This window comes from Leishmania mexicana, chromosome 17 (assembly GCF_000234665.1).
Source record: "Leishmania mexicana MHOM/GT/2001/U1103 complete genome, chromosome 17".
NCBI lineage: Eukaryota > Euglenozoa > Kinetoplastea > Trypanosomatida > Trypanosomatidae > Leishmania > Leishmania mexicana.
The window spans coordinates 606,105-622,978 of NC_018321.1; the positions used below are offsets into that span (position 1 = coordinate 606,105).

Below are 16,874 nucleotides of genomic sequence, written 5' to 3' on the forward strand. Positions count from 1 at the left end.
ATGAAAGTCCTGCTGCCGTCGTTGAGCACGAGGTCGACTCCGCTAACCGCGTCCGCCGCGGCCCTCCCCTTTCCTCCCCACTATACACACCGCCAGAGAGGACAGATGCCGCCGCAGTGCCCCAGGCATGCGCGTGCAGACACGTCGTCACTGGCGTGTTGCCTTCGCATTTTTTTCATTCTCGCTCCGTGTGGCTTTCCTTTTGTGCACCGCCGTAGCACCATCGCTTCTCGGTCTCTCTGTCTTTACCCCCTTCCGCTCTCTCAGCATGTTGGCTCGGTGTGTGTGAGTGTGTGCCGGAAAGTTTCGCTTTCACCGCCACTCCCCCCCCTCTTCTTCTGCCACTCTAGTCGCACACAGGTGTGGCATGGCATCTCCGCCTTCCCGCTCTCACTCTCTGAACCCATCGCGCGCCCGCCCTCGGCATCTCCTCCGCTCTCCTTTCCTCCTGGTCAGATCGAGGAGACGTGCGCTGCACCGCTGCTGCGGCACCGACGCGGTTGCATCGCTCGGGCCCCGTCCCCCTTTTACACGAAAAGAAAGTATTGTGGATGTCCTGCTTGGCCGTGCCTCCTTCGCTTGTGTTGTGCGCCGCTTCCCAGTCCACTTCTCTTGTGCCTCCCTCCTCCTCTCCCCCTCCTCTGGTCGCTCGCGCCGCCCGTCCGCGGCGCACAGCTACGCGTGCCCGCCACCGCCCACACCCTCACCCCCGCTCATATTACTGCCACAGAGAATTCTCCCGTTAGTCCCCCCGCACTCCCTGCTCTTACTGTTCCCATCGCATCCACCCAACAACCCTCTCGTCCTTTTGCCGTTGACACATTGGCACAGAGAGCGGCGAGTCGTGTGCACAACGAGCGCGCCACTTGCCTCTGCTCTTCATCTCTCGGTAGCGACTTCCGCTGGATACCCGCCCCGCCCCTTTGTCTCTTCTCTGTACTTCTGCTGCTCACGCACCTCTTCTTCAAACGCGCAGGCAACAACGTCGTCACACCCCGTTCACACCGCCAAGCACGCACGCGCTCTTCTCCGGAGGGGCGGCCGAACACAGGGAAGGCGAAAAGGTTGACCAGGAACCACGCACAGGCCCCCCTCCCCCCTCCCACCCCACCCCAACAACAGCAGAAAAGCGAGAGAGAGACGGCGGCTGTGACGGGGCCGACACGTGGAGGGAACGAGCGGCGACACATCCCGACCCCCACTCCCACCTTTGTTTCGTTACTGATATCACATATCACATATATATAGAGAGGTATATAGGCATATATACATATATATATATATATAGGCGTATGTGATATTTATTATTTTCCGCGAGATTTTTGTTTGTGTGCTTTGTGCGTCGTTGTCGTCGTCGTTGCTGTTCATGTGGCTGTGGCTGTGATTGTCTTCGGATATCCTTTACGCTACTCTTCTTGGTCATCCTCCCCCTCGCCCTCGCCGTCCCTGTTCCCCTCCCCTTCTGCCCTTTCACATCGTTTCGACGGAGCACCTTGTTCTTTCTCCCTTTCTCCCTCGCTTTCCCTGTCTTTCCCTTGCGCTGCTCTTGGTGCGCGTGCTCTTGGACGTTCTCCTCCCCGCCCACTGTGCCATCTTAATCCTCCCTTCACTGATACCTGTGCTTTGTTTCTTATCTTCGTCCCCCCCCCTTCGCTCTTCCTGCTCAAAACAAGCAGCCGTGGATCGACGGTCGCGCCGTGCTGACGCGCCACTGAGTTGTGTGACAGCACTCCGACAAGCGGAGATACACTTCGTTTGCTTTCGTTACCTTTTCCTGTTCGTTTTCGCTGTCCGCGCGATTTCCGCTCGTCTTCTTTCGTTCCGCCGCTCCTTCCTCTCTCTGCGCCCTCACTGCTTGGTTCTTCACTTCCCCTCCCCCTCCCCCACGCTGTGGCAGCTGTGATTGCCTGCCGCCGCGCCGCTCCCTCCGCCCCGCGCCGACTTTGTTTCCCTCTTCTGTGAACGCCTCAAGCAGCACTCTCCAAGAGCAAAGCAAAACAAAAAAAAACAGCAACAACAGGCGAGCCAAGAGTCGCGTTCTGCCACTATGCAGCAGCAGCAGCCGTCAAGTAATTCCTGGCGCGGTGCTAGCCGCGTCGGGTCTGTCAAGTATGCTCATTCGCCATACGCCTACCGCACCAACGTAGATGATGCCCGTTTCAGCCCATTGAGCGATCAGGGAGGTCGTTCGGAGTCGGCGAGCCTCCCAGTGTACCTGAGCCCCAGGTCGTTTAGCGCGAGCGGGTCGATGTATGAGTTGCCTGGGAGCCACGTGCTTCAGGGCACGCAAAATGAAGGCAGCGGACAGCGATTCTCTGGGCCGAGCACTCCACTGAGCCGATCCAGTTGCATGCAGGAGTACTCGCAGCCGATTCAGGTCGGCTCCGCCCCAAACGTGCACCCGCGGTACCGCCGCAGAATGCAGAGTCCCATCACCCATGGCTGCAGCAACGACAGCGGTAGTCTCAGCGGCTTCCCCAACACACCACTTAGCAGTCTGCCGCCTCGGTCTCCCTTCATGCCGCGCGACGACAGCGGGAGCACGTTCGCTGGCGGCGAGTCCGCGCCAGTGCGAGGGCACAACGACCGTTACCAAAGGAATCCCAACGGCGGTTGCTCCTCTCCACGATACCGGCTGCAGCTCTCGGGTAGCTCTCGCGATGCCGCCACTGACGTCGAGAGTAGATCGCAGTCGCCGAATCCTCACTACACCGCGCACGGGACGCCGCCCCCGCCACCGCCGCTGCCGGTGGGCACCTCCGTCCCTCAGTATGGTGCGCGGACGCCCAGCCAGCAAACGTCGCCAACGAACGCGAATGGGGCGGCCGCCTCAAGCTACGCCCCCACGGGCTTTTCGGTGCCGCTGAAGATGGCGCCCGTGCACAGGGGGGGCAGCGGGAGCTACCACGGATCCCTCGGTGGACGAGGCGGCTCGCAGTCACCTAGCTATGTAGACGTGAGAGCGAGTCACTCCTTCCCTTCAATGATGAGCGGCGGTGCACCGCCGCTGACGTTCGCCGCCGCACTGCAGCAGCAGCAGCAAAGTGGATCCTTCCCGGCAAACAACTATCACGGTCACGCTAGAAGTGGGACCTACCTTGCCTCTACTCCATTGGGTGGCCCAGGGATGAGCGGTGGGTCCGCCGGGGTGACGCACGGAGCGGAGGCTCCCCATTTCAGTGAGTCGTACGACGCAAAAACGAAGACGAGGGGCGCCATGGCGGACGAGATGATGTCGCTCTCAAGCAAGTCGAGCAGCAGTGCGAACAGCATCCGCGATGACCTGCCGCTATGTCCCAACGATGACGCGTGCACGCTGATTAATGATCGGAAACACCAGAAGAAGTTCGCCCACACGTGTCGATTGCTCCCCTGCTATCACGGACACGTTGCCCGCCACGCGAAGCTTTTTAGGCACTCTTCAGGGCAGGTGTCGTTGCCGGAGGGTGTCTCTGCCAACATGAAGGTATCTACTCACGCCTTGGCCAGCGTGAACTTTAGTACCATCAGCCCAGAGGCGCCAAATGCGTATCGTATCTACGTGTCACACGGCAATAAGAGCTACGAGATCTTTGGCGACTGGGCCTCGGTGAAGGTGCACACGTTCAAGCGGTACCTGCATCAGGTGTACCGCATTGCTCCGAGCGCGCAGATCCTGTCGGTTGTGAAAACGGGCAGGGTAATGGACGACGACATCAACACCGTGAAGGGCTTCGGCATTGAGGAGGACTCCGTTGTCCAGCTGCACAGCAACATTGAGGACGCCACCGTTTCCGGCCGCATCGGCATCTCCCTCGACGATCTATAGATGCCGTTGGCGCACGTACACCGTACACACATAGAGACGCGCATGCACATCCATACCCTCCACTCGCACACGGCGACATTGGGGTGCGTCAGAGGGCGAAAGGAGACGGCAGCTGCGGCGTGGCAGGGGAGCGTCCAGGGCCGCACGGGCATAGGGGCAAGAGGGAGCCACACGTTTCAGCACGTGCGGTGTGTTTGTATGCGTCCTTGCATGCGGATTCTTTGGTCTCGCGCCGGTGGTTCATGCGATGAACTGCCGTCACGCAACAGTATAGCGCCGTGACCTTTTTGCATGTATCTTTCTCTCGCCTTCCATTCGCCAATCCGTACGACAGTGATGAGTGCGACGGTCGTCAGCACACGCGGCGCGACGTGTCTCCTCCTGAGCTGCCACCTGGTCTTGGCCGCCATTTCATTTTCTCATGTTTTTTTTTTCGTGCCTGCCTCTCTCTATCTTCCGTTGTTCTTGCCCCTCGCCAAGATCTATGCGTGTGCTGCGCGGAGGCGGCGCATTTTACGGAGTGCTGTACTTGCTGGCGGTATAACATGGATGCGCGCGCGCACACACACACACACACACACACACGCACATACAGAAGAAGAGCAACCGAACGACAACAAAGTCCTGTGCGCACATACATGCATAAATATATATATATATATATACATATACCTAGATGTGTGTGTGTGCGTATATGTATATATGTGTGTGTGCGGGACTGCCCATGTGTTTGCCTTTAATTTTTTTTTTTACATGAAAGCATCGATGTTTGCTCTTCTCAGTTTTTATTTGTTTTATTTTACGGACCGTTCTCTCGCTATGTTCGCGTACGCGAGAGTGATTGACGGCGTCTCGCAGCCTCTGTTTCTTACCCTTCTTCATGCTTCCAGCATTTCCTGCCCCCTCCCCCTCCCCCTCTTCGCCAATGCGTGCTCGGATCCGTGGTGCGTTATATGGTTATTATCGCATTGTCTGCGTTGTTCGCGTACCCTTCTTGTTTTGTGGACCGCGGTGATGTGCCTCTCTCTGTTTAGGCGTGTGTGTGTATGTGCATGTATGTATGTCTGCTTCGGTGGGCGCATGTTTCTTTCTCCCTCTGCCGTGTCTGCGTTGCTTGCGCGAGGCCCCACGGCTTCTCGGACATCTCCTTATCTCTGCGTGCATCATGCACAGGAGCAAAAGGGGGGGGGGCTGGGACTTCCTCACGTGCGCACCATTTGTTTCAATCCATGGGGACAGGGACGGTGGTATGGGAGACGAAAAGGAACGAGATGCGAGAGGTGCTTGTACACGTACAGCGGCGCGTGCAAGATGGATGTTGAAGGCAAGGCACGGGACTGACGGTGGGTGGAGTGAATGCGGCCCAGATAGAGACACATCCGCTGCTTCGCCTGGCTGCCCTCGTTATCGTTCTCGTGCTCCTTCTCTCAGCAACAGAAGATGACGAGCGGCATGGCAGCATGTGTGCGCGTGTTGTTTGGGCACTTGAGATGTGAGTACAACTGACCAACACCGTGAATGCGTCCTCCGCATCACCACCTGCTCTTCCCATTCTCCCGTGCCCCCTCTCACTTACGTGAAGCGCGTCTTCCGCACATCGCATCGAGGTCACTGATTCTCTCCGTAAGCCTGCTATATTCTTTCTATTTTCTGTGGTTGGTGTGTGTGTGTGTGCGCCTTTGTAACGGAGAGGGACCCCTCTCCGTGCATGGCGTCTCAGGTTGCCGTACACAGCTCTCTGTGTGGAAGGCGGTCGAGCAGCCCCCCTCCTCCTCTTCCCTCTCCCCCTCCTCTATCCCTGCCAAATACTGCACCACCCGTGGTGCTGACACGGTCAAGTGCCGACGACGTGTGTGTGTGTGGGGTCAGGGCGATGCGTCGCTGCTGATGTCGGGGGTGCGCACCTGAATGGCGCCGTGACGACGCCTGCGCCGTCCATGTGATGGGCAGCGTGTCGGCGTGGCTCGAGCGCCGCTCTCCGTCGGCCCTCGCGCGGCCCACCGGTGTGCGGGGATCCCCGCGTGTCGCCGCGAGGGACGCACCGGGTGGCGCGCGGCGTGACCGGAGCTGCTGCGAGGCGACGTGCGGAGCGGGTGGTGGGTGTGTGTGTGTGGAACTTGGGGCAGGGGTGCCGTGCTCTCCGATGCCCGAGCCGGCGCATTGCTGGAAGGCGTGTGTCCAGGGTTGCGTCGCAGGACGCGGTGGGTGGCCTGTGGCAGGGGCCGGTGGGGTGCGGAGTTGAGTCTCACCTCATGTTGAATGGCAGAGGGGACGGCCCCACGTTGAATAAAGAAAACGTAATATAAGTGATGTGTCAACGGAGGAACAGCGGCAGCCCCTTGCGGGCTGTTCCGTCTCCATGCAGAAAGTAACGATGTGAGAGATACAAAAGCAGAAACAGAGAGACGACAGCCTCGTCGATGTGATCGCCCCTCGCTGTCTCTTGTCGCTCGCCAGCTGGCACGTGGAGAGGTATTTCAAGAAGGTGGTACGACATGGGCGCACGTATATGGTGGCACGCGCGCCTGCACGAGTGACCCATACTTGATCACTGGTGCGTAGTGTGCCACGGATCACATTGGGTGTCTTGTATGACTCTGTATGCTCGAGTAGCTGCTCGACTAAATCGGTGGCGCATCTGCCGGCGAGTGACGACAGGTGCAGCACATCGATCCACTACTCGCCCCTTTTTCACCTGGCAAACTCCTAGCAGGACCGAAAATTGTCGCCACCGTTAGAGACGCGCGCTCTCTGTGTTGCGATTTCACTAGGGCTTCTATTCCCTTCCTCTTCCAATGCTCGTGCTTGCGCATCGTCTACCCTTTGTGCTCTTCCCTGCCTGTGGTGCGGCTCCGCCCGCCACTTCTACTGTGCACACTGCACTGCTGATGAACCCAAAGGGTGTGAGGATAATCACTCCCGCTCCTTCGCCCCGGCTAGCCCCGTGGGCTGGTACCGCGAGCCAAGGATCAAGGTATCTGCGCCAGTCGAGTGCCCAAAGAAGTCGTCACAGCCATCACATCAACCACAGGCCGTAGGGGCCGGGGTGCGTCGGTATGCCTGGACTTGGCAGCCTGTGGCGATGGCTTCGAGGAGAACCGGCGATCCCAGGCGTCGTGTATAGCGATCAGCTGCAAAACATCATGGAAGAGCTCGAGCGCCAGCAGAACATCCCGTGGGCTGGCAACTTGCGCAACGTGCGGCTCGAGTCGGCGCCGGATCTCATCGTGCGCACCAGCAGCAGCTCTGCCGGGTTACCTGGCCCGGAGGAGGAGCCGTACACCTTCTGGGAGCGCATTGGCCTGGTGCCAGTGCACCCCTCGCGTGTGCGAGCGAGGCAGTATTACCACCCTATCACAGACTTCGCCCTCTACGACTACGACGAAATCTCTCCAGAGGAGAAGGAGTTGACAGCGAAGTGGATGGCGCGCGTTATGGAGTTCAACGGTGCCACGCCTGCCGGCATCCTATGCGTGGCGGGTTGCTTCGTGCTACCGTTGCACACGATCTACCGTATGCCGCTTCTCGTCGCGGCTGGCATCACCGGCGTGGCGGTGGAGGTGACACGGGCGTATATGGCGGCCTCGCAGCAGCGGCAGGACTTGGACGACTTCTTGCTGGCTAAGGAGATATGGTATATAAAGAATGTGGAAACCTATCAGCTCGGCATCCCACGCATCCCCCGCGGGCGTGAGCGGGAGTACCAGCAGTACGTCGATGGAGGGGTGTCCATGCAGTCGCAGGACCTCCCAGAGGAGCTGGCGCGTGATTTGCACTGTTGAAGATGGGGTCACATGGACGCCTATTCCGTTTGCATGCGCTCCCACGCTCACTGGTGAACTGGTGGAGTGGGTGCTGCGTCAAGGGGCATATCGTAACGCGTGCCTCGGTGTTTTGCGTGCCCGTGCTCGACGTCACGAGGAGGATCTACCTTGCCTCTAGAGAAGGGGGTGAGGAGTACACCGCCAGCAGACGGAGAAAGGACGACGCGCGGGGAGATCCTAGCCAGAAGCTGCGTGCACACTGTGCTCAACCATAGAGTTGGACAACGGAGCGTTGCCCTTTGTTGTCCTTGCCACATTTAGCTCTCTCTCTTCCCGCGCGCATCACGCAAGGCGCTGCCGCCTTCGTGCTTCGAGCGGCTAATTTCGACCATCATGCGTCTCTACTCGGGTGCTCACATCCTCCTTCTGCCCATTCTTTGTGCTTACTTTGCCATCGAATAAACGGACAAAGCGAGCTGATAACGTCCGCCACGCCGTGCCGGCGCAGAGAAGTCGTGGACGAGGCGGGACGAAGGCACGATTACGCCCGCAGCGGCAACCTCGGCTAATCATTCGACACAGCTCTCTACGACCCCCTTACTGGGGACACACAACGGCGCACAAACCGTCGGTAGCCAACGCGGAAGAGAGAGAACACGGCTGCTCACGCACAGGTACTCAAGCGGAGCAAGACGCTCTCCATCTTACGCGCACGAGCCACTATTGTCAAGCTTGCACTGCCTCTTGCCGTCTTCACCACAAAAAGCGAAAGAAACGTTTTCCCCCGCGCACGTTGCAAGCACTGCTTGGCGTTCGAATTCGTAGCATTTACACGCTCAGTGTGTGTGTGTGTGTGCGTGTGCTTCTCCGGTCGTGAGCTTGTTCCATCGACCCGGTTGGCGGGAGGGGGGCAAGGAGGACTGAAGGTGCAGTGTGGCGACCACGCCACGTACACCAACAACTTGGGAGGGCAGAAAACGGAGCGACAAGGCCGTAGAGGACTCAACAAATGCCGCCTTCAACTGCTGCCCCCTATGCGCTTCAGACGGACAAGCTGAAGCCACTGGAGGGCTGCGTAGCTGGTTGCTCTGCTTCCACTGCGGAAATGGCATCGCAGGGTGCATCCTCACTGCAGCCGGTTGTTCTCGCCATCTGCGGGAGCTTCAACCCTATCCACAACGCGCATCTGAAGCTCTACGACGCCGCAAAGCAGTCCATAGATGGCGCTGATGGCCATGTGGTTCTCGGCGGATTTCTCTCCCCAGTCGGCGACGCCTACAGAAAACCAGGCTTGCATAGCGCGGCGGATCGTGTGCAGATCATGAGGAAGGCACTTTGTCACCACCCCGACCTCAACGTCGACACGTGGGAGTGCCAGCAGCCCGTGTACACGCGCACCTTCTTTGTACTGCAAGCACTGGAGGAGCATGTCAACGCGTGGTACGCCCAATCTGAGCCGGCGGAGATGGAGTGGCTGGCCTCGCGTGACCTCCGCGTACGAGTTGTTTTCGTGTGTGGCGCCGACCTCTTCTCTTCGTTTTGGATCCCCGGCTGCTGGCCGCTACGTCTGCTGCGACGACTCCTCGACTCATTCCGTGTGGTTGTCGTCCACCGCGACGGTGCTCGAGGCGGTGTCAGGGGTGCCGATGACTTCGCACATGTCTGCCAGACGGCGCCGCTGCTGTCGGAGACGGCGGAGGGCGGAGAGAAGATTGTGATCGACATGTCCCGATACACGTTTACGTTCGCGACCCTCTCCGCGCCGGATGACACGTCATCTACAGCTGTGCGGGCTTCGGCGATGGAGCTTGCAAAGACGCCGCTAAGCGATGCGGTGGCGCGCGCAGCCCTGCAGTCGCGTCTCCGCGCCATGCTGCCCGAGGCTGCCGTGCAGTCGGTGGTGGAGCTCTACGGAGAGGTGCTGACGTCTTGAGATAACACGCCGTGAGGAAAGGAGGCCGAGGCTGCAGAGAGCGGAGTGGGGAAGCCTCTCTGTAGCAAGCGTCGCGGCAGCGCAGTGCAGCACTCGTGGACATGCCTCTCCTCCAGTGTGCCCCGCACCCTTTGGGTCTATAGTCTGGTGCATGCGTTGGTCTAGCCCCTCATGTACTGCCTCTTCAGAGAACGCATTATATCGCTAGCGTGGCGCGATACGGTGTGCAGCAAGTGGTGGATGGCCGTCTCAGCGGCGAAGCGAGTGCGCAAGCGCCAGCCCTGCTCCTCGTCTCTGTCTGTGGTTTCAGCGCACGCACCCGTTATACGCCTCTTTCGGACAAGACGCATCCCACGTGTGCTCGTTGCCGGCTCACCATTCGTGAATGGCGACTCCCTCTTGGCACAGGATCCACCGTAGGTGTCGGCGACCCTGCGTGTCCTTGACCTCTTCCCCGCTGCTATATCGCTGCCTTCTCTCCCCCTCTCTTCCTCTCGCTGACCGTCTTGTGCGCCTCTCGCCCCGGCTTGTTTCGCGCAACACCGGAGCCGCGTGCAACAGAAGAGGCGCAGCGGCTCACCTCACCCGTGTCTCTCGTCTTCCCCTGCTTGGGGCCCACTGCTCTCTCCCTCATGCACGCACCCACATCCTGGACCCACGCGGACAAGAGGCACGCCAATGGCCGAGACGCGGTCACCTCTTGCCCCCTCCAGCGTGGTGGGGTCGTCCCGCAGCTCAAAGACTCCGTGCCGGCAAGCGCGCATCGTTTCCTTCTTCTCCCGTCTTCGCTCAAGGACGATGCCTGAACATGACTGGAGCGGCAGGGCGCTGGCGGTTGCTGTGCTGCTCGTCGTCGCCGCCTGCGGTGCCATCTCGAGCTGCGACATCTGCGGCCTTTCGATTGCGAAGTGGCTGATGGCGGCGAGCGACCAGCCTGACGGGGATGTTCCAGAGGCCACTGCTGAACGATCGTCGCCATCGACAGCAGCGGCGACGCCGATGCTCGAGCTTGACGACCATCTGCAAGGTGCAGCGAAGGAGAAGGCCAACAAGTACGTGGAGGAGTTCTACCAGGTGGCCGGTCACTTGCGGTGCCCGCAGCCGCAGCGCTACACACAGGAGGAGGTGGCGCGGCACAAGACGAAAGATGACCTGTGGATTGTGGTGGATGGCAACGTGCTGAACGTGAGCGCGTTTGTCCCGCACCACCCTGGCGGGGACGTGATACTGGACGGCGTCGGCGGGGAGGACATGGCGACGGTGTTCGCCTACTTTCACGACCCCTCGACTGTCCGACTCTTGGCGAGCTTCTGCATTGGCCGCGTCCTGTTGCAGTGAGGTGGGCGAGAACAGGTGAGCGTGCCGGTGCGCCGGCTGCGCTCTCGCCTCTCGCTCCTGCCTTCGCAGATGACACGACGAGAAGGCGCCAAAAAGGCGCTGCATGGGTCTTCCCGGGTGCCGACACCCCTTCCTCGCCCCTTTTCCGCTGGTGACTCGGTGGACTTCATCGGGGCCACGTGCGCACGTCCTGCCTCTATCGGCAGCAGGGAGAGAGATGCGTGCTATACAGTCACCTCGAACCTTTTCCTTCACCTTCCCCCCGACGCGTGACGAGCCCACCAGGAAGGTGGCCACACACGCCGGTGTGGCCGGTCTGCCAAGTGCATCACTCGCGGTGAGCTCAACCTCGGCATCCTCTTTCTCTTCCCGATAACGCTTTCGCCGGGTGCAATAAAGCTTCCGGCATTGCCGCCGCCGTGGAAGCCGTGTTCTGGGCGAGCCTTGATCTCCGCTGCTGTATCTACCGCCCTACGTGATTTAGGAGGTGTTGGTGCGCATGCATCTGTTGCTGTAACGCCACCAGCGACCTCACCCGCCTCTCTGCGGTTCTTCCCTCACCTCCTCTGTGCTCGTATCGTTGCTGCTCAGTTGTGTTCTTTTGTCCCCATAAACCACCCTCGAGCACCTCCTGGCAGTGAGACGCGTTGGTGCTGCCGCAGCTCGATCACGCATATGCCTGCCGGCAGCGCTGCATCTACGTGTTTGCCTCTAGGGCGAATGCCCCTATGCCGTATCGGCTCTCTTGCCGACTTAACATTTCTGCTCTCACTCTCTCTGCATGATGAGGGCGGGGGCACACACACCCCTCTCCGTGCATGACGTCTCAGGTTGCCGTACACAGCTCTCTGTGTGGAAGGCGGTCGAGCAGCCCCCCTCCTCCTCTTCCCTCTCCCCCTCCTCTATCCCTGCCAAATACTGCACCACCCGTGGTGCTGACACGGTCAAGTGCCGACGACGTGTGTGTGTGTGGGGTCAGGGCGATGCGTCGCTGCTGATGTCGGGGGTGCGCACCTGAATGGCGCCGTGACGACGCCTGCGCCGTCCATGTGATGGGCAGCGTGTCGGCGTGGCTCGAGCGCCGCTCTCCGTCGGCCCTCGCGCGGCCCACCGGTGTGCGGGGATCCCCGCGTGTCGCCGCGAGGGACGCACCGGGTGGCGCGCGGCGTGACCGGAGCTGCTGCGAGGCGACGTGCGGAGCGGGTGGTGGGTGTGTGTGTGTGGAACTTGGGGCAGGGGTGCCGTGCTCTCCGATGCCCGAGCCGGCGCATTGCTGGAAGGCGTGTGTCCAGGGTTGCGTCGCAGGACGCGGTGGGTGGCCTGTGGCAGGGGCCGGTGGGGTGCGGAGTTGAGTCTCACCTCATGTTGAATGGCAGAGGGGGCGGCCCCACGTTGAGTAGAGAGCGCATCTCTTTGTCTTCGCCTCGTACGCTGGCAGCGCCCGTTCTCAGGGATTCTCGCTCACTGGCTCGCCGTGTCTTCGCCACTTTTGTGGAGGTGCGCAGCGCCACCAGATTTATCGTCGGGCAGCATCTCCCTCGGCTGCCACGTCGGCTGCACCACTGCCGCTGCTCCTCGCACCAACCCTTCTTTGCCTCCCTCCTTGCGCCTCTCACCCTGCGCTGCCCTCCCTCTTCCTCGGAGCCTCGTCCCGTGTGGGTAGTGACGAAGATTTCAGGCACTCGTGTGCCGTCTCCCAATTTCGAATCCCGCCTTCCGCCTGTTGGCTGCTGTAGTTGAGTGTGCCGCCCTCTCCGCCGCGCCGTATTCGGTCATCTCACACCCACTTTTTCGGTCGCACGCCACACCCTGACCAATGTCTGCTCAGTGCCCGGACAGTCGGTGGACGAACCTCGCTGGCATTGGTTCGTGCCACCCGACGCACCACCACTACCCCACCAGTACCCAAGAAGTGCAGCACGTTGTCGAGCTGGTGCGCTCCCAGAACGGCAAGTGCCGCGTTGCGGGTGCCGGCATGAGCCCGAACACAGCCACCTTCACGAATGAGCACTTGATCCACATGCAGCGCATGAACCGCATCTTGTCCATTGACACCGTCGCGCACACCATCACGTGCGAGGCAGGGGCGGTTATGGAGGAGGTGATGAGTTCGGTCGACAAGGTGGGTCTCATGGTGCGCTGCGTGCCATCCTACGTCCGGACTACTGTCGGGGGCTGCATCGCTACGGCTACGCACAGCAGCGGCATCCAATGCCATTGTCTCTCGGACTATGTGCGAGCGTTGACGATCGTGGACGGCTGCGCCAAAATTCGCACGCTGGTCGCAGGGAAGGACGATGCGGAGCTGCGGCTGGTTGCCTGCCACCTTGGCGTGATGGGCGTTGTCACGGAGGTCACGCTGGCAGTGCAGCCGCGGATTCAGTGGAAGTTGGTAAGCCAGCCGCTGCCCATGAAGAATGCGATGAACGCTGCGCTGGTTGCGGAGAAGGTGAAGTCGACCGAGTACTACCGGTGGTGGTGGGTGCCACACACGGACGGCTGCTACGAGTCCTACGGCAGAGTCGAGAGCATGACGGACATATCGGCGCTGCCCCTGCTTCCCGACACGCCGGCTGCGCAGGATGAAGCGCCTGTGAAGGGGTCGCCTGCTGCTTCGCAGGAAGCATGCCGCACCAGCGAGAGTGCAGAGCGTGCCGGCGACAGCAGCGCCTCTCTAATCGTGAAGTGTGCCCTCAAGTACATTGCGACGGACTTTGTGCGGCATCAGGTGGTTGAGTGGAGCCTGTGGGCGGCGTGCCTGTACCCGGCTATTCAGCCGTACGTGAACAAGGTGTATCAACGGGTCTTCTTCTCGGCCCTCCAGGTGCAGCGCGGGTCGGCGCTGGAGTGCTTCACCTTCGACTGCCTCTTCAAGCAGTGGGCCAACGAGTGGGCTATCGATGCCTCGCGGGCCGTGGAGGCGTTCAGCCGACTGCGGGACATGATCGACCGTGAGGGCATGCTCCTGCACTTCCCCGTCGAGTTCCGCTTCACGGCGCCGGATGTGTCGGACATGTCCCCCGCCGTGGGGCGGCCGACATGCTGGATTGGTGTGGTTATGTACCGTCCCTACGGGCAGGAAGCACGCGACACGCGCCGTTGCTACGACGGCTTCTGCCGCTTGATGGAAGAGATGGGTGGGCGTCCACACTGGGCCAAGTACTACGACTGGGGACATCGAGAGGTAACGGCGGCCTACGGCGACCACTGGGAGCGCTTCCTGGCGCTGCGTCGCAGAATGGACCCCGACGACATCTTTGTGAACGGGTGGTTCCGCAACCTAATGTCACCTGACCGCGTGAACAGCACCGCGTGCAGGCCGTAAACAGCCCTGATACCTAAACATGCTGTGCGTGCAAGTATCTGTGAGTGGCAAAGGCTGCCTGCGGCTTCGTGCCCACTACCATCGCTTCTCACCATCAAGGACTTCGCAAAGGAGCTCTCTCTCTCTTCGATCTCTCACACACAGGCATACACACGCCTGTCTAAGGGTACACGGCGGTGAAGTCTTGCCTTGGTCAGTGGATGCAGACGCCCGCCCATCGCGCTCTGCCCTTGCGACCTCCTGTGCCTTCCCCAGGCCAGTCCACCCGCAGCTGCCCGCCGTCTCAAGGAGGGACAGAGAACCTCGCTGAGCACCACTACTGCATCCCGCACACCTTCTCTACCCTCTGCTCCTCCCACACACGCACCTTCCTCAGCGAGCGGCACCAGCATCCGCTCTTCGGTGATGGCGTTCCTGGTCTAGACGAGGCCCCGACCCGAGTTGAGTTCGCCTGATCGGACCCAAACAACAGTCCCCGTGCACGGGGGCTGGTGCAGCACCGCCGGCATGGCCTCTCTCACACATGTGTGCATAGATCACCCGACGACTGCACAGGTGGCAGGCCGTATCCCGTCCTCCCTGGGGCCATCGGGAGGGGTGGCCTTCGCATATCGAAACCCTTCATCTGAAGGTGGAGGGGGGATCGCCTCCTCCCCCTCTCCCACCTCCTCCGCCAAGCCCCGGGGAGGGGGGGGGACGTTGACCCCCGAGCGTTACATGCGTACGCTCAGCGACGGGATTCACCGCAAGCAGAGCCAGTGCCATCACGGCTCGCCTCACACCGGAGGACGTCCCTTCTAGCCATTCACGGAAGCCTTCGGGAGCCTCAGCAGGAACAGCCTGTCCCAGGCCGACGGCAATGCTCTTCACCACGTGGGGCAGCGGCTCGTGTCGAGAATTGACCGCATCGCCACGTGTCAACAGGGCCAGCAAGCCGCTTGCCCCATCACAAAACTGCCCTTTGCCGGAATCCCTTGATGCTGCGCTGAGCGGGGCTGTGGGACCCGTGGCCCTGACGTTGCCGCTGTCTGGTGACGTTGTGGGTGGGCGGCGGCAACAGCGGGCAACGCGAGGCTGCTGCACACGGCACCTTCTCCTCAAGAGTGGCGAGACCTTTGCGAACCGGAAGATGATGGCTTACCAGGTGATGAAGGTCAAGCGTTTTCCAGCTGGGAGAGGATGCACCATGCAGGCTGCCTCCAACAACCCATCGGCCGCATGCTACACCGCGTGCGCCCGGGACATCGGCCACCCGGACAACGAGGACAGCATGCACGCCTTGAAGGCGGCCTTCGACCTCTCTGTGACGCAAGCGCGGCACGGATGGCGTTTCGTTCTCCGGGCCCCTCGAACCAAAAGACGAGGCCCGTAGTGGACGGAATAGCCGAACCCTTCTACGCTGAGCCGGAGGCCGCAGCGTGGGCACGCGCTAGCCAGCACCAACGGACCAAGCGCGTCGCCGTCATCACGAGGCACAGAGGCCCTCCCACCACCCACCATCTAAACAGCAAGACAAGGGGCGGCGGAGGAGGCCCAGGCATGAGCACTCAAGACGGCAACAATGAGAGAGAAATGTGCCGCCAACGCCCTCATGCGAGTCTTGACAACAAGCCCTCTCCACACACACACACACACACACACGCACGCCGTTGGATCCATGTGCCTCGCCAACTGAGGGTGAGGGGGGCCATCGCAAACGGACGCTCCTCGACGCGGCAATACGGGCCGAAGAGCCTCTCTTCCCACTGCATCCAACACAGTGGCTGTCGCAGTCCAACTTGGTACTCTTTTGTCGCTACATCGCACCTCCGGCGAACCATCCCCGACTCCTCGCGTGGAAGAGGGCCAGCAGCTGGGGGGAAGTCTGCCCTCTGACCTCGCAGAGCTTCCTAAGCGTCTCCGGCGCCAAAGTAGCGCCTTGCCGGAGGGGGGCGGAGACGAAGCCAAGTTGAGGTGCGGCCCTTCTGTCCAGACCTCTTCTGCGTCGTGTGGCTCCGTGTTAGGCGGCCCGGTCGCGCAAGCCTCTCCGCATTTTGGATTACCGGACGATGCGTGTGTGCCGGTGGTGGCAGTATTCGTTTCCGTCTGCCTTCTCTCTCTGCCTTTCTTCGGCACCGCCCCCCTCCTACGCTGGCGAAGGAGAGGATGTGTTCACGTAGTTGTTTGTGGACCTTAGTCCGCATGTGCCGCTCTCCGTTCGTCGGCGCCCTTGGTTTATCGCATCGCCCCCGTGGCTGCTGCTCGTCTGTGCATGCACAGTGATATCGACTGCGCCATGTCTCTCTGTCCTGCACGTCGTGTTGCATTTCCGTTAGCCGTCACTCTCCACTCTCCGAGTGCTCTGCGCTCTCCTCATGCTCATCGGCACCATCAGCGCCCACCACATCGGCAGGAGTTGAGAAAGGTGCAGTGGATGACGCGCGCGTAGGGGAGAGAGAGGTGACTGCCGATGCTCTGCGTGTGAACATGTGCCCATTCTACATGTCTGTTGCGGGTTGAAGCCCATCATTCTCCTCATTCGCTGTTGTGCGCTTTACAGATCGCAGTGCTGCGCACCCCTCGTCACGCCAGCGGGGGTGTCTTGCTCCCTTTCAGTCTCTCCACGTGCCATGTGTTTGTGCTCCACCCTGTCACCGTCTTGCCTTCTCTCTGCTTTCTCTCCCTCTCCCTGCCATCACACTGCCGTAATCGGCCGCTGTGCCGCTG

At 60.9% G+C, this 16,874-nt stretch overlaps 6 protein-coding genes across 6 annotated transcripts; all 6 read left to right on the forward strand.

Annotated features, from left to right (window-relative positions):
- LMXM_17_1315 (hypothetical protein) lies at positions 1-1,248 on the forward strand (the record flags this gene model as incomplete). The annotated part of the gene is made up of 1 exon (XM_003873948.1): positions 1-1,248. The coding sequence occupies one exon, from the start codon at positions 1-3 to the stop codon at positions 1,246-1,248; it is 1,248 nt and encodes a 415-aa protein (XP_003873997.1).
- Positions 1,249-2,047: 799 nt separating this feature from the next.
- Positions 2,048-3,808, forward strand: LMXM_17_1320 (conserved hypothetical protein; the record flags this gene model as incomplete). Its single annotated transcript, XM_003873949.1, has 1 exon — positions 2,048-3,808. One exon carries the CDS (start codon positions 2,048-2,050, stop codon positions 3,806-3,808), a length of 1,761 nt encoding a protein of 586 aa, XP_003873998.1.
- A 3,056-nt stretch (positions 3,809-6,864) lies between these two features.
- LMXM_17_1330 (conserved hypothetical protein) lies at positions 6,865-7,590 on the forward strand (the record flags this gene model as incomplete). Its single annotated transcript, XM_003873950.1, has 1 exon — positions 6,865-7,590. One exon carries the CDS (start codon positions 6,865-6,867, stop codon positions 7,588-7,590), a length of 726 nt encoding a protein of 241 aa, XP_003873999.1.
- A 991-nt stretch (positions 7,591-8,581) lies between these two features.
- Positions 8,582-9,505, forward strand: LMXM_17_1340 (conserved hypothetical protein; the record flags this gene model as incomplete). Its single annotated transcript, XM_003873951.1, has 1 exon — positions 8,582-9,505. The coding sequence occupies one exon, from the start codon at positions 8,582-8,584 to the stop codon at positions 9,503-9,505; it is 924 nt and encodes a 307-aa protein (XP_003874000.1).
- A 798-nt stretch (positions 9,506-10,303) lies between these two features.
- Positions 10,304-10,843, forward strand: LMXM_17_1350 (conserved hypothetical protein; the record flags this gene model as incomplete). The annotated part of the gene is made up of 1 exon (XM_003873952.1): positions 10,304-10,843. One exon carries the CDS (start codon positions 10,304-10,306, stop codon positions 10,841-10,843), a length of 540 nt encoding a protein of 179 aa, XP_003874001.1.
- Positions 10,844-12,659: 1,816 nt separating this feature from the next.
- On the forward strand, positions 12,660-14,168 carry LMXM_17_1360 (putative L-gulonolactone oxidase; the record flags this gene model as incomplete). The annotated part of the gene is made up of 1 exon (XM_003873953.1): positions 12,660-14,168. The coding sequence occupies one exon, from the start codon at positions 12,660-12,662 to the stop codon at positions 14,166-14,168; it is 1,509 nt and encodes a 502-aa protein (XP_003874002.1).
- Between the last annotated feature and the right edge of the window lie 2,706 nt (positions 14,169-16,874).